General features: G+C 40.5%; 1 protein-coding gene across 5 annotated transcripts in view; it reads right to left on the reverse strand.

The window, feature by feature from the left end:
* Positions 1–16,695, reverse strand: part of ADAMTS20 (ADAM metallopeptidase with thrombospondin type 1 motif 20) — a 185,196-nt gene extending 168,501 nt beyond the window's left edge. For 4 of the 5 annotated variants that reach the window (XR_010590518.1, XM_065557469.1, XM_065557482.1 and 1 more), the window contains exons 1-2: positions 16,235–16,695; positions 14,662–15,008 (exon numbers count right to left, since the gene is read on the reverse strand). Coding sequence is in view for 3 of the 5 variants with exons in the window: in XM_065557469.1 (XP_065413541.1) it covers positions 14,662–15,008; positions 16,235–16,325 (438 nt within the window). In the remaining 2 variants the exon portion in view is untranslated. Of the gene's footprint in view, positions 1–11,344; positions 11,457–14,661; positions 15,009–16,234 lie in introns of all 5 variants that reach the window. The other variant, XM_065557472.1, reaches the window with a different exon arrangement.
* Positions 16,696–17,632: the final 937 nt, after the last annotated feature.

A 17,632-nucleotide genomic window follows, 5' to 3' on the forward strand; every position in this document is an offset into this window, starting at 1 on the left:
GCTGCACGCATTAATCTTACTTGTAATGTCTGTATCCCATACTATAGGGTAACACTGGTCTACAATTTTTGAGAAGTCGTCTGCTTCAGAGATAAAATGTGCTATTTATTATGTATTTTGATGTGCTGAATTCAAATATGACAATTAAAACAACTGATTGGCTACTGTTTCTAAGATATTTAAGTTTTTACATTTGATGTCTATGTATATTGTGTAGATAGTGGAGTTTTAATCATAAATTGTGAACCTAGGTCTTTTCATGTGTTTATGGTTGCTTTACATGATAATATTTCACCTGTCCTGTTTATGTAACACTTTAAAAATCAGCAAAAGGGTTATATAAATAAAATTTATTATGAAACAAAAGGCAAAAAACTATTATGTACATAGTTTAGTCCTATTCAGTGTCTACTCGGCGCTTCTTGGCTTGTCTCTTGTATTCATTAAATGGGGCATCTCCTGTCACTGTCCAGCAATAGTCTGCAAGCATTGATGGGCTCCATTTGCCCTGATAGCGGTTCTCCATTGTTGCAATGTCCTGGTGAAATCGCTCGCCGTGCTCGTCGCTCACTGCTCCGCAGTTCGATGGAAAAAAAATCTAGATGTGAGTGCAAAAAAAAAATGTATCTTTAGTGACATGTTGCAACCAACGCTTTTGTATGCCTTGAGGAGGTTTTCCACCAACAACCTGTAGTTGTCTGCCTTGTTGTTTCCGAGAAAATTTATTGCCACTAACTGGAAGGCTTTCCATGCCGTCTTTTCTTTGCCACGCAGTGGATGGTCAAATGCATCATCTCGAAGAAGTTCACGAATCTGAGGACCAACAAAGACACCTTCCTTTATCTTAGCTTCACTTAACCTTGGAAATTTTCCACGGAGGTACTTGAAAGCTGCTTGTGTTTTGTCAATGGCCTTGACAAAGTTCTTCATCAGACCCAGCTTGATGTGTAAGGGTGGTAACAAAATCTTCCTTGATTCAACAAGTGGTGGATGCTGAACACTTTTCCTCCCAGGCTCCAATGACTGTCGGAGTGGCCAATCTTTCTTGATGTAGTGGGAATCTCTTGCACGACTATCCCATTCGCAGAGAAAACAACAGTACTTTGTGTATCCAGTCTGCAGACCAAGCAAGAGAGCAACAACCTTCAAATCGCCACAAAGCTGCCACTGATGTTGGTCATAGTTTATGCACCTCAAAAGTTATTTCATGTTGTCATAGGTTTCCTTCATATGGACTGCATGACCAATTGGAATTGGTGGCAAAACATTGCCATTATGCAGTAAAACAGCTTTAAGACTCGTCTTCGATGAATCAATGAACAGTCTCCACTCATCTGGATCCTGAACGATGTTGAGGGCTGCCATCACACCATCGATGTTGTTGCAGGCTACAAGATCACCTTCCATGAAGAAGAATGGGACAAGATCCTTTTGACGGTCATGGAACATGGAAACCCTAACATCACCTGCCAGGAGATTCCACTGCTGTAGTCTGGAGCCCAACAACTCTGCCTTACTCTTGGGTAGTTCCAAATCCCTGACAAGGTCATTCAGTTCACCTTGCGTTATGAGGTGTGGTTCAGAGGAGGAGGATGGGAGAAAATGTGGGTCCTGTGACATTGATGGTTCAGGACCAGAAGTTTCATCCTCTTCCTCGTCTAACTCAAGTGAGAATGATTCTGGTGCATCAGGAACCGGCAGTCCTTCTCCGTGGGGTACTGGGCGTATAGCTGATGGAATGTTTGGATAATGCACAGTCCACTTTTTCTTCTTTGACACACCTTTCCCAACTGGAGGCACCATGCAGAAGTAACAATTGCTGGTATGATCTGTTGGCTCTCTCCAAATCATTGGCACTGCAAAAGGCATAGATTTCCTTTTCCTGTTCAACCACTGGCAAAGATTTGTTGCACAAGTGTTGCAGCACGTGTGTGGGGCCCACCTCTTGTCCTGATCTCCAATTTTGCAGCCAAAATAAAGGTGATAGGCTTTCTTAACCATAGTGGTTATACTGCGCTTTTGTGATGCAAAAGTCACTTCACCGCAAACATAGCAGAAGTTATCTGCACTGTTCATACAAGTACGAGGCATCTCTGCTCACTTTGGCTAAACAGAAATGTGTCCCTTTGCAAAATCAAACACTGACAAATAAGAGAGTACGACACTGTATGATTTCTAGAGCTGATATAGGGCAATTTGTTCAGCAGAGTGATGTAAGCTTCGTTATGATTGCATCATCCATGACTTCTAGGAATAACATGATGCAATTCATATCATGTATGACGCAATACCAGCTTCATATTGCATCATTCATTGTTTTTCCTAAAAAGCAAGTACTGTCCAAACCCAGTCATAGATTTATTCATAGATCCAGTCAAAGATGTATTTTAGTCATTTCTGGTTTAAATTGAGATCCCTTCCCTTTATAACTCACTTATCCTCCACCATTCCCAAGTCAAGGTTCGTATATACTGACTCAATAGCATATCTTGAAAACTAGAGCCAATCAACAATTTTAAGCATCATTTTCGTTCTCAGTGACCCAGAATTAGTAAAGTTTGACTACATTTATTTCAGAAGCATTTTGGCTGTAGAGCAGTGTTATAGAACAAGCAACCATTTGGGGACATCTTCCCTGCTTTTCAACAGTCTGCCCTAAGGTTGGCACTCACGGTCATGAACAACTCCAGACAGTGTGATAATGAGAATGAAAAATTATTTTAGATTTCAGTGGAATATTAAACATTCTGCTTTGCAAAAAAAACAAACAGACTTTTAGTTCATTTCCCAAAACTGGCAACATTAGTCAACATGCTTGAAGAATTATTATATCAGATAAATGGCAAACTCAATAATCCATAAAAACATCATATCATCCTGACATGCAAAAACTTTACTGCAAAGTTTACAATAGATTAAATATGAAATTCCAGTGCATTGCCAGACAGTGAGATTCCTGTAGAAGACATAAATGTTACAGGAGATATGATGTAATTATAGATAATGGACTAGCCCAAAGTAAAACACAGCATTTTCCAAGCACAGTAAATGAAAAAGAATTGGGGAAAACTAATAAAGCCCAAGTCACTTAGCAGATATATGCAGACAAGTTGCCAAATACATGTTGAAATAGAAGTCCAAACCTTTTCCAAGAGATGAGATGGAATTTGCTTGACTCAAATTCTGCAGATACATGTCAAATCATATAAGCAAAAATATGTCTAAAACACTTCCATAAAGAGGAATCTAATGCGGATATTAGGAGAACTGATGGAAGCCATCCATTTGGACTGTTAAAAATGAACTGCACAAAACACTAAAACTATACTACAAGGAACAATCTTTCATTTGCAAGATGGACTGGATGATCTAACATGTCCAACTTTTGTGAATCTTCAATATGAGATATTAATGCTATCTTTGGAAAGCTGCCTTGTACTGAATTGACTATTCTCTCAGGTACTGTACTGTAATTGCTGTAGAAAGTTCCCACTCAACTGGTGAAATACATTGGAAACATGTCCAAATGTTCCAATCTTACCAAAAGTACCATAACGTGTACAAAAGAATGACAAACATATCCTAACAGGAATGTCTGTTATGAAGTTGTGGAATTCAGAAACTACAGCTTAATATGCTATTTGCATCTTGTGTTGACAGAAAGTTGTGATATTCAGTTTATGAGGGAAAACAATATTCATGTGTGTTACACGGGATGATGTACTGTACACTATAGCACATTTTCATTGTAAATTTAGTCTATAAGACTTTATAGGACAGGGGAGCTTGTCTTGTTATTTGTTCTTAAATCCCAGTGAAATAAATAAAAACTAAGAATCTATATTTCTACCCCTCAGTCACTCTAATTTGGAACTGCCTATGCCCAGGTTAGTTCAACTCTGAGAAACAGGAAAAAGTTTGCTACATATATTTCTGTCCCTTGTTACTAGAGGTGGCCGAAATTTTTTGAATTTTAAGACTGATGAAATTTTGAATTTTAGAAATCTTCAACAAATTTTTCACTCATTTTTCCCTTTTTTGATCAACTATAAACCTGTTCAAACTATTTCAAATTTCAATTAAATATTGAAATTTGAAAAAAAGGGGGATTTTTTTTCAAAATTTCCCCTCTCCACTTTTTGACCAGTTCTATTTGTTACTATCTGAGAATGAGCAACACACAAATATGACAATATTTAGAAGTCTAGTAAGGACCACTCAACACACAAAGATAAAAAGTTACTTGGTCACATTATGCAACATAAGGTGATCATTATTCCCATTAATGCATAAACAGTTTTAAAGTTCTATGTCGTAGATATTTTGTGCGCATGGAAATTTGTATATGATTGGACAGGAGAGGAAAATTTAATTCAATTGCCGATTAAACACTGACTTAACTTAGTTTAAACAGCATTAAGCTTTCCTTAAATATGACCATTAAACCACTTAAATAGATAATCTCATCTACAAGTGCAATTGTCTGAACAAAGTTGTTTATATATTATGTCAACTAAATCGAAGCGGCCAACTCAAGTGTCAGCTCATATGAATTATCACAAAGATCAATATTGCTGAGCATTACAATGCACATGCATAAACACCTTTCACATTAAATAGAAATAAGGCATGGGAAATTCACAGCAACATATACCAATATCTGAATAACCTATAAAAACTCTTTAAAATATTTAAGGAAACTGCATATTTTTCAGTCTAACCAAAATAGCATACAGTAAGTCATTTTCCTTATACTCATGCTATTCTGAACAATTTCTTTATTTTAAATGGGATTTCAACATTATTATTTATTAATTTAAAACATGATTACTATGTTTCTCAGCACTTCCCAATGGAATGGTAAAGACTATTAAATATTACATAAAAACAAAAATAATAAACTTGTTTAACACTCAAAGATAAGACTTCAATTTAATTTTGAAATAAACTGAATCTGTCAAATAGCTCTGTAGAGCAATTAACCAGACTCTATCAATGATTGCCTCAAACCCAATTACATACCATGGGGTCAAATTCTCCCCATATTTACACAAGCTTAAATCTTACTGAGTTAATTGGGAGTTGCACATGCCTGAAATAGACAAACTCTTTTGAAATAATATATAATTAAATGAAACAATATATAAACGGAACCATGCAAATTAGGAGGCCCTTATAAGTTGGTGTATCAAGAGACAAAGAATAAACAATATAATCAAATATGTTACCACTTCACAATATAATGTTTAAACTAAGTTTTAGTTAACTCAATGTATATTAAGTTTTAAGCTAATTGATGAGGTAGTGATCAATATGCTAATTTTTAACACTTGGTTTCTTACCTTACAGATATAAAGCCACAAAGACTATCAACAAAGGGGTGCTAGTTACACAAAGAATCTATTTACACTTCAAATACAGCCAACTCAAGACAACCTAGTTACAACACTTGCAATTAGCAGTGTAGATGATAAGCATATTGCACAATCATGCTAAAGCTTGGGACATGGAACAGTTAACATAACCTTTTACATGTCTGAAGTTTTAACACATCTACAGTATAAATAGCAACCACATTGTAACTAGGTTGGAAGACAAGAGCACTGTAATCAGGTTTTGTAAATTGGTTGCATTTGCAACATAAATGGGCTCAAAGATATACCAACTACGCTGAGAGAGAGAGATTGATCTTGCATACATTTTGCTGTATCATATCATACAAACTTACAAAGAAAAGGACAGGACAGGCCTCTGAGGAAGCTATCAGCTTAGAAGCTGAGATGAAAGGTCTTATTAGCACATAAGGTTTTTATATAGCTTAACTCAGTAATTTTCAACTTTTTTTGATTTGTAGACGCCTAAAAAATTTTTAATGGAGGTGCAGACCTCTTTGGAAATCTTAGACATAGTCTAAGTTTAGTTTCACCCTAAGGGTCCACAAACCACAGGGTGAAAACCACTGGCTTAAATTGTATTTTGTATTTAAATACACAGCCTAGCTAATGAGTTCTACAATAGTATTAGTGTAGTTATTTTAATATTTTGTATGGACTTACTTATACTTATATTATTTATTATTTTGATCTTATATTTATTTTCAATTCCATGCCAAATAAAATTTGTTCTGTTTAAGATATCCGGAATGATGATAGATAACTGTTTGCTTGTAAACAAGCACCGTTAGATACAAGATGAACAAAACTCTCTTAAGATCTTAAGGAAGGCTGAGACAGAAGAGAAATAACTACTGGAGCAGTCTGTGAAAAGCAAGGAAACCCAGGGTCTCTTCCACAAAATGGTTCTGAAAGGAAGTTGGGATAGGCCAGCAAGGACACAGGGAAAGTTTAAACACCTGAAGAAGAGTGCCAGGCATGGTTAATGCCCTATGTAGCACTTCGGTGAGTACACACATATAATCACCTTCTTCCCCAAACTTTCCAAAGTACAGTATGGGACACAACTTCCCAACTCAAACCAGAACAAAAAGTTATCAAAGTAGTAAGCCTGACAGCAAATCAGCTTGTTCTTTTGCTATTTAGTGGCATTTACAAGCAAATGGAGATCAGTTTCCATTTTCAGTCTTAGTTCAGATTCACTTGTGTGTCAAATATAACAAGATACACACCATGATATTATTTTTCTCTCCCACATCAGGAGGTGGTACTGCTTCATGTGAAATGAGCCATAAACCCAAAAGAAACCTTATAAGAATAACGGATACACACTCTGATCCATTTCAACATCATGTTTTGGTGGAACTTGTATCCCTGTCTTTTGTCCTTCAAAAATATTTAACAAACTGTCACCAACTCAAATATCCCAAATACTGTTTAACAAGAACTTCCTGGATCTGTGTGGAGGCACTTCTCATTCTCACTAGAGGAAGATGGACATAGAAACACAGCCCTATCCTGATGGCCAACAGTTGGAGAGCTTTCTCCTGTTCATCGTCTATGGGACTATTAAGAGAGTTAGTGAGAAGAACTGGATTCTAAAGTCTTATTATGCTGATCACAACCAGTATTATATGTTCAGTTTGTGAGACCCATAGAGTATGATTAAGTATCTCCCCCCAGTATCTGGTACAGATTGTGTCATGGAGCACAAACTGGTTGTGGCTCAAAACTAATAAAATTGAGATGATGATGATGATGATGATAAACTTGGCAAAGTAACTGGAAGATATGACAAAGATTATATTGATCCGTTTGTTAGGGATGTCACATAGGATGTGTATCCACCCCTTGTCACTCAAGTACATAATTCTGAGGTCCTTGTAGCTTTTCAGTTGTTTTTAGATGATCAAACAGCAGTGGTGACTAGGACTGCTTTTTTCAATATACAGTGAGTCAGGAGATTGTGACCTCTTCTCACAGTTACAGACATTGCTATCAAATCCTACCTCTATCACCTTTAGGTCAGTCTGCTGTAATACACTTTACATAAGGCTACATCTGAAATTGAATGGAAACTAAAGTGAATGAAGTATGTGTTATAGACTGCTTAATAAGAGGCTCTCTCCCCAAGAGCAGATGAAACCAACCCTCTGTGATATCCATTGGCTACTATTTGTTTTGCAAGTGAAACTTAAGGTGTTAGTTTAGTCCTATAAGCCTTAAAAGGTTTGGGACCTGCCTATATGAGAGCCAACATCTCTCCTGTGTGAAAATGCTGCAGTTGAGATCACCTGCAACACTCAGGCTGAAATTCCTTTAATTTGTAAGAGAGCACGGCTGCAGACAGGTCATTTTCTGTGAGGGACCCTCAGATATAGAATTCACCCCCCCACACACACACACCTCATGGTTTGAAATAATAATAGCTGCCAGAATTTGCTGACCTTTGGGGCATGCTTAAAAGCCTATCTATTTGCATATTTGTCTGGGGAGAGCAGAAGGTGTGTGGAGTTTGGGGAAAACTGAAGTGGGGAAGTTTTGTTTTCTGCTGACTGGCTGATGAGGTTTGCTGCTGTTCTGCTCTTGTTGTTTTTGTTATGAACTGTTTATACAATGATTTGTCAATGCACTCGGAGCCTGCGATAGGTGTCCAAATCCAAATAAATATGTATGTCACGTAAGTGTCATGATACAATATAAGATGTATGTGGAAATCCCTCTGTGTACTTTCAGAGGGGTCACATACGGAGGTGAAAGCTCAACAATACATAGTCAAGGTTGTGGTTGCATAAAACTGGTGAATAGACAGTGACAGTAGAATTCATAAGATCTCTGCAGAGAGTATGTCCAGGTTTGTCCTAGAGTGTTTGGAGTGTGACATTCCCCTCAATCAGAAGAGAGAGAATTTTCGAGAGCAATTTGCAACGATGCATCTACGTTAGGGTAAGGAGTCCACAACTTTATTTTCTAAAATGTTAGCTTATATCCATGAAGGTGAAACAAGAATTAGATGCAACCCACCTATTATCAAGTACAATTTTGTACTAAGAATTCATTGTACTAAGAATTTAGAGATATTTTGGTATAAAATAGGTATATTTTGATGGGGAAAATACCTAATCTGAACAGGAGTCCTCTTCAAAGAAATCAGGTTCAGATAAATCCATATTACGTGAAGCACTTGGGAACACATGAGGTTTGTCTTAAATAACTGGGATAACAGAAGCCTAGCTTCTCTGAACTGAGTCATTGGAACTGAGACCTATGTTATTTAAGGTTTCAGAGTAGCAGCCGTGTTAGTCTGTATCTGCAAAAAGAAGAACAGGAGTACTTGTGGCACCTTAGAGACTAACAAATTTATTAGAGCATAAGCTTTCGTGGACTACAGCCCACTTCTTCGGATGCATATAGAAGAAGTGGGCTGTAGTCCACGAAAGCTTATGCTCTAATAAATTTGTTAGTCTCTAAGGTGCCACAAGTACTCCTGTTCTTCTTTTTATGTTATTTAAGAAGAAATAGGACAGGAGTGGGCACTATTTTAGCTTTGACTAGCAAGACTGAGGTGGCTTTAACAATAAATCTTTTTCTTGTTAGTGACGGAGAAGAGATAGCTCACCTGCATTCTGGGCACCAAAGGCTTGAACTATCAAAGACAACTCTGGGAGAAAAAGAGGAGAAAGTCATGCCTCCAAGGGCATGTCTCACTTTAGAGTCCCAGGTTCCTACGAGTTGTTGGTTCTTCAACTGTTCATGGTTGCTCTTCCTTGATTGCAGTTGAGGCAGATACGTTTGATCACTCAGAGCCATCATACACAATGATTGAGAGTTTTGGCACGAAAGGCAGAGAGATCCTGTTAGACATGCTCACATGATATGGCCATAAAGAGCACTTAATAATTTTCCTTACTCTTCTATTTCACACATTTAAAAATGTCCCCTTAGGTAGAATGCCTGACTAGACTTGGGGGGAAAAAGCCTAACAAAAGATCGTAAAGCAAAACTGAGAACTTAAACATTTGTGCTGTTCATTCTATGACAGACAAAGTGAGACTGAGGAGCCTTGAGACAACTATGTTGTCAATAAAATACTGTATTTCTCTTAGTTACAAATGCCTGTTCAAGTGTGACATATGCAAAACCCATTTAGTTAGAGATTGGCCTTGTCTACAAGAATGGAGGGAAAGTTAACAGGAACCAGGCCAAAGTATGTGAGAAGTAGTGTCGGTGAGAAATCATGCTGAAGAAAGGAAAAGCGAGAGCACAAAAGATAAAACCATGAGAATCAGGGAGAAAGTAGCAGAGAAAAAAATCAGCTGAAAAATCCAAGTGAAAAAATAAAGCATACAACTCCCAGTTCTCTCTCATTGCACTGAATGTCTGGAGAGTTTGAACAGATTCCTATCCTGTCCTTTTTGCTTACATATAAACATAACAATACTTAAGTTTTACTCAGTGAGTAAATTCTTGTCTTTTATGCCAATTTGTGTTGGTGGGGGTGACAATACTAGTAGTACTGAAGTATTTCAGTGACATATTATGGAGATTTGGGGTTACAGCTTCATCTACCAGAATAGAGGATTCCTTAACCCAGAATGTTTAAGTGTATGTCAGCAGCAATTCAAATTTGTACAAAGAGTGATTGTTTGTCAATTGTTGACAGTTTGTAACATTTTTCCTATCTTTTCCCCTACTGATGCTTGTGTACGTTTTATGCTTAATTGAGCTTCTGCACACTGATCTCTTCTTCAGAGTTAGGAAGTAACTATTTTCAACAGACAGCCTAGCCTGTTAGTTAAAATTAAATGTTACCTAAAAGGAAAATTTAGCATCCAGTGACAAGCACTGTAAAAGTTTTCTTTGAAAACCCAATTTATCCTAACGCACTAGTACTGTTGTACTTTAACTACATTAAAGAGGGAAAAAACAAATGCCAGTGGGCTGTTATCTGTATAATGTAGTTCCAGATGAGTCTAACCACAGGCATATGTTAGTACCAGTTTCTGGCGGCCATCCAATTTTTAACCAAGTATAATTAAAAATAACACTTCAGTAAAACAAATTCCAGGACTGTTTACTTTTCTTGAAAAGAAGCTACTACACTCCTCCTTAATAGCAGATACAATTGTTTTCAGAATCCCCAGAAAGGTGATCCACTGACCCCTATTAAAACAAAACAAACAAAACCTCTTGCACTGAAGAAGTTCTGGAGATCAATGCTTAGGCCCAAATTCTCCCCACTCCCCCGAAATAAGAATAGCCAGGCTTAGTGTGAAGAAGAGGGGTGTTAGAAGAACGGGCTGAAAAAAATTCTCTGCTTAAGCCACAGAGGTGACAATTGAGCTACTCAGAAGACTATTACACTCCTGACACTGCTTTAGCCCTTACCAGTTCTGTTTTTCTGTGCTTCATGTAACAGAAGCTCCAGTGGCCTCATGCCACACCCAAACTCTGCTGAACAGAGACTATGGGATCCCTTGTCAAGCTGGGATCTGTACTACATACAAGGACTGCACCTGCAAAAAGGCTCCACGTACCTCTACACACACTCCCTCCCACACACACAATCCCACAATAGAACCATGCTAGACCTGGAGTCCTCTGTAGCAATGAAAGAAAGGGATAACATTTGGCAAAAGGTTGGCCAAGCAATCCTTGCAGCTGGAAAACAGGGTTTATATCTCTCCAGAGTCCAACAACAGATCCCTGTGTCTGTCTCAAGAACAACACAATGCTCCTCAAGGGGCTGAGCCTACTGTTTCTACAGCATTAAATAGTTTAATTTTTTTTTTATTCTCACTTTTTCTTTAGGTAGGGGCTACCTTGAATTGAAGACTCACTCCAGTCATGATTATTAAATAACTGTGTCATCTGCTATATTGAAATATTCTTTGTCAATAATATTTCCCTGTATTTCTCAATCAACCTGTAAAATTAAATGAATGTTTTACCTCTTTTGTTTCTCCTGTCTGAATAATGTTTGAGAGGTCACTTTGGTCCACATGCAGCCAGTGACATCCACAGGAGACCTTGTTTCCCACTCTTGTAGGAAGCTAACATTGACTAATGCAGTAAAAGTAAAAACAAAAACAAAGAAATAGAACTTACGAAAATAAAGTTTGAAATTTTAGAAATCACTCAAAAGATGTAAACTGTCTGCTTGCAGGTGATCAGAAGTCCAACTGTGAGCCCACTTAACCTTCTGCCTTTGACTGCATCCCCAACTTTCCTAATTATAGGTTCCCCCCTGCAATTACTACAAGCTCCCTAATAACCTCTTAACCTCCCTCTGCCATTTGCATCCCTCAACCTAGTGAAAGCTCTGCCATGTAACACATCAAAAGTGCATACAATTTGTCAACAGCCTTTAAGCAATGTTCCCTGGGTACTGTACAGCCATACATGCTCTTGGGAGCGGCTTACACTGAGGTCAGAGAGAGCAGCAGAAGCTTGAGATGGTGACTGGAGTCAGGGATGCAAACAGGAAGAGTGTAGGAATTTAGGAGGCAGTAGTGAAGGCTGTGGATGAAGTCAGGGAAGTGGAGAAAGACACCAAAGAGATTAAGTGGGTATGAATACCTGGTTTACCAACTACACTTCTGATCACTCTCGGATACACTTGTATACATCTTCAGAGCAATTTCTAAAACATTATTTTTAATTTTCCTGTAGCATTTTTAAATCCTATTTTTTCCCCTTAACTTTTACAGCATTGGTCCATAGCAATTCCCCTGGAAGATACGAAACTGGAGAGCATAATTGTCATCACTTGGCTCAAAACAGCCTCTCAAACTTCACTCACTTCTGATTTCTTGGGAATTGCAATGAGGGAAATCCTCCCCCACTCTTCACTTCCACATGCCAGGCTCAAGTAACTGGGTTTAACAGGGAGAAAATGGGTCCCATTAAGAGACAGGAATTGCTCCAATATAATTACAATAAAGGGTTATAAAATAACTAAGAGCTAGATTCTACTATCCTTACTCACAATGTGTACTACTTTCTCCATGATTAGTCCCATTTAAAACTATACATGACACAGACTGGCTGTTGAATATACAATGCAAATAAACTACAAAATTGAGAAAAATATTTTACACTAACTTCTTTCAGTTCCAATAAGCTTACATATTATATATAAATACAATAGGTACAAAAAATTCAGATAGTTGTGCCTTTCAGGTTGGTGATGTCCCTTCAAGTAGTGAAAAACTGCTTTACATGGGATGGGAGTTCCTAGATAATGAAAGCTGTAAAATGAGAAAGATCTAGTCGCTGTAACTTATTATACCAATCTAATCTGAGCACCTTTCAATAAAATGTTAAACATGATGAACATCTCGCACACGTGGCTCATTTTTTCTTTCTTATCTTCTCCCAAGGGGGAGAAATGTATGTGCAGCACAGTGTTTAGTTTTGGTAGGGTTTTGGGTTGAGGTGCTTTTTCTTTTTTTATGATGTATATCAGTATTTATTAGGGATGCTTCAAAAGCAAGATTGGATATGGTCTGGATTGTTTACTTTTTCAGCTCAAATAGTCAATGTCTTAGGGTAGACTGAGTCTGCAGGCTCAGGTCTGAGTATAGGATAGCACATAGTTACACCATCCCAAAAGGAACACTTGGAAGGAATTGAGCAAAGACACCCCTCTGAAGTACAATTTCCTCTGGGGTTCCCCTGTTAACACTGTTGCAGAAGGGAGTATGCTATTTGTCAGCCTTTTGTAAATTGCTGCATAATCCCCCCACTCACATCCATCTAGCTCTGCTCTACTTTCTGCATTTTCCTCGCTCAAGTGCTCATAGGGAAGAGTATAGGGTATGCAGCCCTTGTTCTTCCCCAATACCCAGACCTAAAAGCCTTACTCCTTTTACTTCCTCGCATGGCTGCACAGGATCAAGCCTGTACACAATCTAATCCTAAATTAACATAGCAACAATTATACAATCATATTTTTAAAGGGAAATGTTTTACAACATTTTGCTTGGATGGCAGGTCTAATGAACATAACAGCTTTCACTCTACGGCCTACTCTACACTTGGAAATTAGGTTGGTATAACTGCATCACTCAGAGGTGTAAAAAAATCCATACCCCTGAACACCTCAGTTAAACTGCCTCTTGGGGAGGTGGAATACCTATGCTGATCCGAGAATCCCTCTTGTCAGCATAGGTAGTGTCTTCACTGAAGAGCAGCACACCGCTGTAGTGTTTTATGTGTAGACAAGCCCTATATCTTACTCCTTTACCACAGCTGCAATATGTTTTAAGTGGGGGTTTTTGTTTGTTTGGTTTGGTTTAACTAAAACAAAAATATACTCTGTGTCAATACATACTTCTTGATATTAAACAACTCTGAGATACAATTTTATCATTAGAAGTTTAGAATGCTTGATCTATAAAATAACAAATGTTAGACAGGATAACGTAAATAACTGCTTTATAATGTCATCCTCGTTTTAATATAAAGCAGTATTATCAAGTGAAAAAACAAGGAATTGACAGACGTGGCAAAAGAAGAAGCCAGTGTACATCTTCAAAGAGTGTTGTGTTGTTTGTGTTTTGTAAATAAAGAGGAAAAGGCCAGTTGTTATATTTTGTAGCCAAGGGTGGGAGTCAGAAGAGTAAATAAAACAAATCTACTTAGCTTTATGGCTCTCACTAACTCAGTTTATACGGGGCCTAATCCTGTTCTCCCTGAAGTCAACAGGAGGTTTTTCATTTACTTCAATGGAAGCATGATCAGCCTAACATGAGTCAATGCGGAAGATTTGGATGATTGTGGCCCAGGGAACACTGGGAGTTTCTCTTCTCCACCTTTTCTTCCTACAGCATTTGTGGAAGCAGAGGAAGAAATAGTACAGGCACTAGCCTTTCCCTGGCTATCCCAGGACCCCACATCACTATTTCATGACTTCTTACCCATCTGTATATATATATAACATTTAATGCTGATTTACAGCATCACTTAATCAAAACACTGGTTTGTTGTGTTTCTGAGGCAGTTTTTTCTGTGTTAAAATGCCATACCAAACAAACAATCTTCTTATATGCCAGTAGTAGATCTTATGAAAATGGTATGTCTATAGCCCGCCAAAAAGAATCATCAATACAGCACAGCTGACAACACCTACACTTACTCCTTGCATGACCAGCTACCTCGAATAGTGCTTGAAAATTTCAGACTTAGCTCTGCTGCAAAGGAGTCTCTTTCAAACAGGGAAAGACATGAATGAAGGAGAATAGGAAGCAATAACCAACATGCTTACCAGGCCACCACAGAGGCTGAAGACAGCCGTATGTGTCTCCTGTGCATTGACATGCCCCCGGTAGAAGCAGTGGCGCAAGTCAGAGGAGGGCTGCTCCTGTGCGGACCCCACATGCATCACTTTATAATTAGCAGCAATGAATCCTGCATCAGCGCTCAAGTTCAGTTGGAAGAGCTGCCCATAAGCATTGAGCTGGTAATGTGTCCTGAAAGCAGCGGGCTCCGCGGGTGCCTCCAAGCTCCTTTTCTTCCTTCTGAAGTGATGTGTGTGAGGGAAAACTTCTCCAAATTCATTCACTCGGGTAGGTGTGACTATCTCGTAGGAAGAGAGTTGCTTCACTAAGGTCTCTGCAACAGAAAGAAGGAGACCCATCCTTACCAAATAGTGTGGAAATGAGCCATAGTTTTATCCAAAATTTGCCCACTACAGTACAGTGTAGTCTAGCATGCAGCTGCCTTACTTGAGGAGACATGGGTCAGGAAGGAGACTTTGGGTCTCCAAAGGAATTCCTCCTGTGTCTCCTCTCCAGGAGACATACACTATCAGTGCATACACACTCCAAACACTCATACATACTGTAAGTACCAGCTCCCACAGCTGTACACGCGACCCGCCTCCCACACAGCCCCAAACACCCCCACACACTGTGTGCACCACCAACATGCTTAGCAGGAGACTGAAGACTGCCCTAGGTGCCTCCTTTCCATTGACATGCCCACGGTAAATGCAGAGGCACAAGACAGAGCCATTCACATACATTATATGTGGGGGGTATACTCCACAAGGAGCCTGCCTCCCCATCCCTACTCACATACTCTATGCCACACAGTCCCTATTCACCCACCCCGCCAACCTAAGCACCTCAGCCTCCCCACAGATGCACCCCACTGACATAAGGCACTGCACATTCACTCCCACTCCGTTTTGCACCACTCTCACACACACACACACACACCTAACTCCAGTTACACACACACGAATATGCACTCCACAGCATCGCCCCCCACACAAGCAGCGGAATCCTGGCACGTGCTGACCACCACACACACACAGACCCCTCCCTCCTCCCCCCCACTTACAAACGGGGGGTGAAATCCCGGCCCTCCTGACAAGGCGCTGGGATGGTGCCGCTGATGTCGGGGGGGGGGGGTGGCGGATTTCATCCCCCCCCCCCCGTTTGTAAGTAGGGGGAAGGAGGGAGGGGTCTGTGTGGTGTTCAGCACGTGCCAGGGTGCCGGTGCTTGTGTAGGGGGCGATGCGTGAGTGTGGCGTGCATATTCGTGTGTGTTTGTGCGGTGTGTGTAACTGAAGTTGGGTGTGTGTGTAAGTGGTACAAAACGGAGTGGGAGTGAATGTGCAGTGCCTTATGTCAGTGGGGTGCATCTGCGGGGAGGCTGTGGTGCGTAGATTTCCCTCCGCGTGGGCGCGCCCCACGCAGGCTCCTCTCCGCTTGCGCCCCGCACCCAGGCACCGCGTTCCTCGAAAGCACCGCGCCGCGGTGTCACCTCCAGCTGCCCGGGGAAGCCCCGCCGCTCGGGGCCGAGCCCAGCCTTCTTTGTTGCCGCCTGTTTACCTTGTGAGGGGTGAAACCGGACTTCCCAGGACTTGGTGATGAGAAGGGAGAGCGGGCACAGCAGACCCGCTAGCCACTTCGCAGCCCGCATGGCTCTCTCCGGGGGCGCCCCGCCGCGGAGCCCCCCGCCGCTGCTCCAGCAGCAGCGCCCGCTTCAGCAGCCGCAGCCGCCACCCGGCTGGGCCGACCCCGCACGGCTCGGCTCTTTCATGTTACTGGCGCCCACCCTTGTCCCCTGCGTTGTCTCCTCCTTTCCCGGCTTCCCCGCTACTCCTTCAGAACGCTGCCCGCTCCGCAGCCCCTTCTCGGCTCCCCCCCGCCTGAACTCTGGCATTCGCTCTCTGCGCCGGGGTGGGCGAGGGCGGTTCTTCCCCTCCTCCCGCAGCCTGTGGGGAAGCGAGGAGCAGCATGCCAGCTTCACTCAGTCCGTGGCCATCCCAGGACCCTCGATCAAAGAGACTGCCCGCCCCCTTGGGGCAGGGACCTGGCCAATGAGTGGAGCCGGCTCACTGCAGCCACTCCATCACACACACACACACACTTGCTGTCTGACACAACCAGGCACCGCAAAGTGTAATGAGTAATAACAATCACTCCCCACTACAGAAACCTACATATAAGAGTTAATCTCAAAGTGCTGTCATGCCCTCGCCAACCAAATACACAATCCTCAACCAAAACTTTTTGTGACTCTAGAGGTAAGCCTGGAAATATGTGTCAATAAGAAATGCACTTAGAGCCCATTGTCCTTGTCTACAAAACACAAACGCTTGAAAAGCCTGGAAGTTCAACGTTTATGCTCAAAGGAAAAAAAGAGCTCCACTAAGCATGGAAATACACAGAAATGGTCACCTAAAAACCTTAATTCTGCCCACTTCCCACACTGACCTTCTACCCATTGCACATTAGGTGTAAAATGGAGCCATTTTGGTTAAGAATTTTGTTTGAAGGGGGTCCTGATAAGGATTTTAAGAAGTTTGTAGCCTGTGGCTGTAAACATCATGGACTTGGTTTTCTGTTTCACTAGGTCACCTTTAGGTTGCTGTTTGGGAGCAGTTGTCATAAAAATCCTTAACCAACTATTCAGGAAAGCACTGGGTCAATCCCATAATGATTATGGTCCAAATTACTAGCATTATGGAAACGTTTTTAAGAAGGTAGTTGAAGGATAGTAATTTGGCAATAAGAAGTGAAGTATTGCCAACCTCAAGAGATCAAAAATTGTGAGTTGAACCCCCTCAAAACACCCCAAAACATGAAGTTTTTTTAAAAGATTATACTGGGGGGGTCTTGATTTTTTTACCTTCCCTGCCCGTCATGTGTGTGTGTGTGTGTGTGAGTGTGAGAGAGAGAATTAGTGTTGCCCACTATCCAAAATTTAGTGGGTAAGGTAATTCT

This window comes from Chrysemys picta, chromosome 1 (assembly GCF_011386835.1).
Source record: "Chrysemys picta bellii isolate R12L10 chromosome 1, ASM1138683v2, whole genome shotgun sequence".
Classification (NCBI taxonomy): domain Eukaryota; kingdom Metazoa; phylum Chordata; order Testudines; family Emydidae; genus Chrysemys; species Chrysemys picta.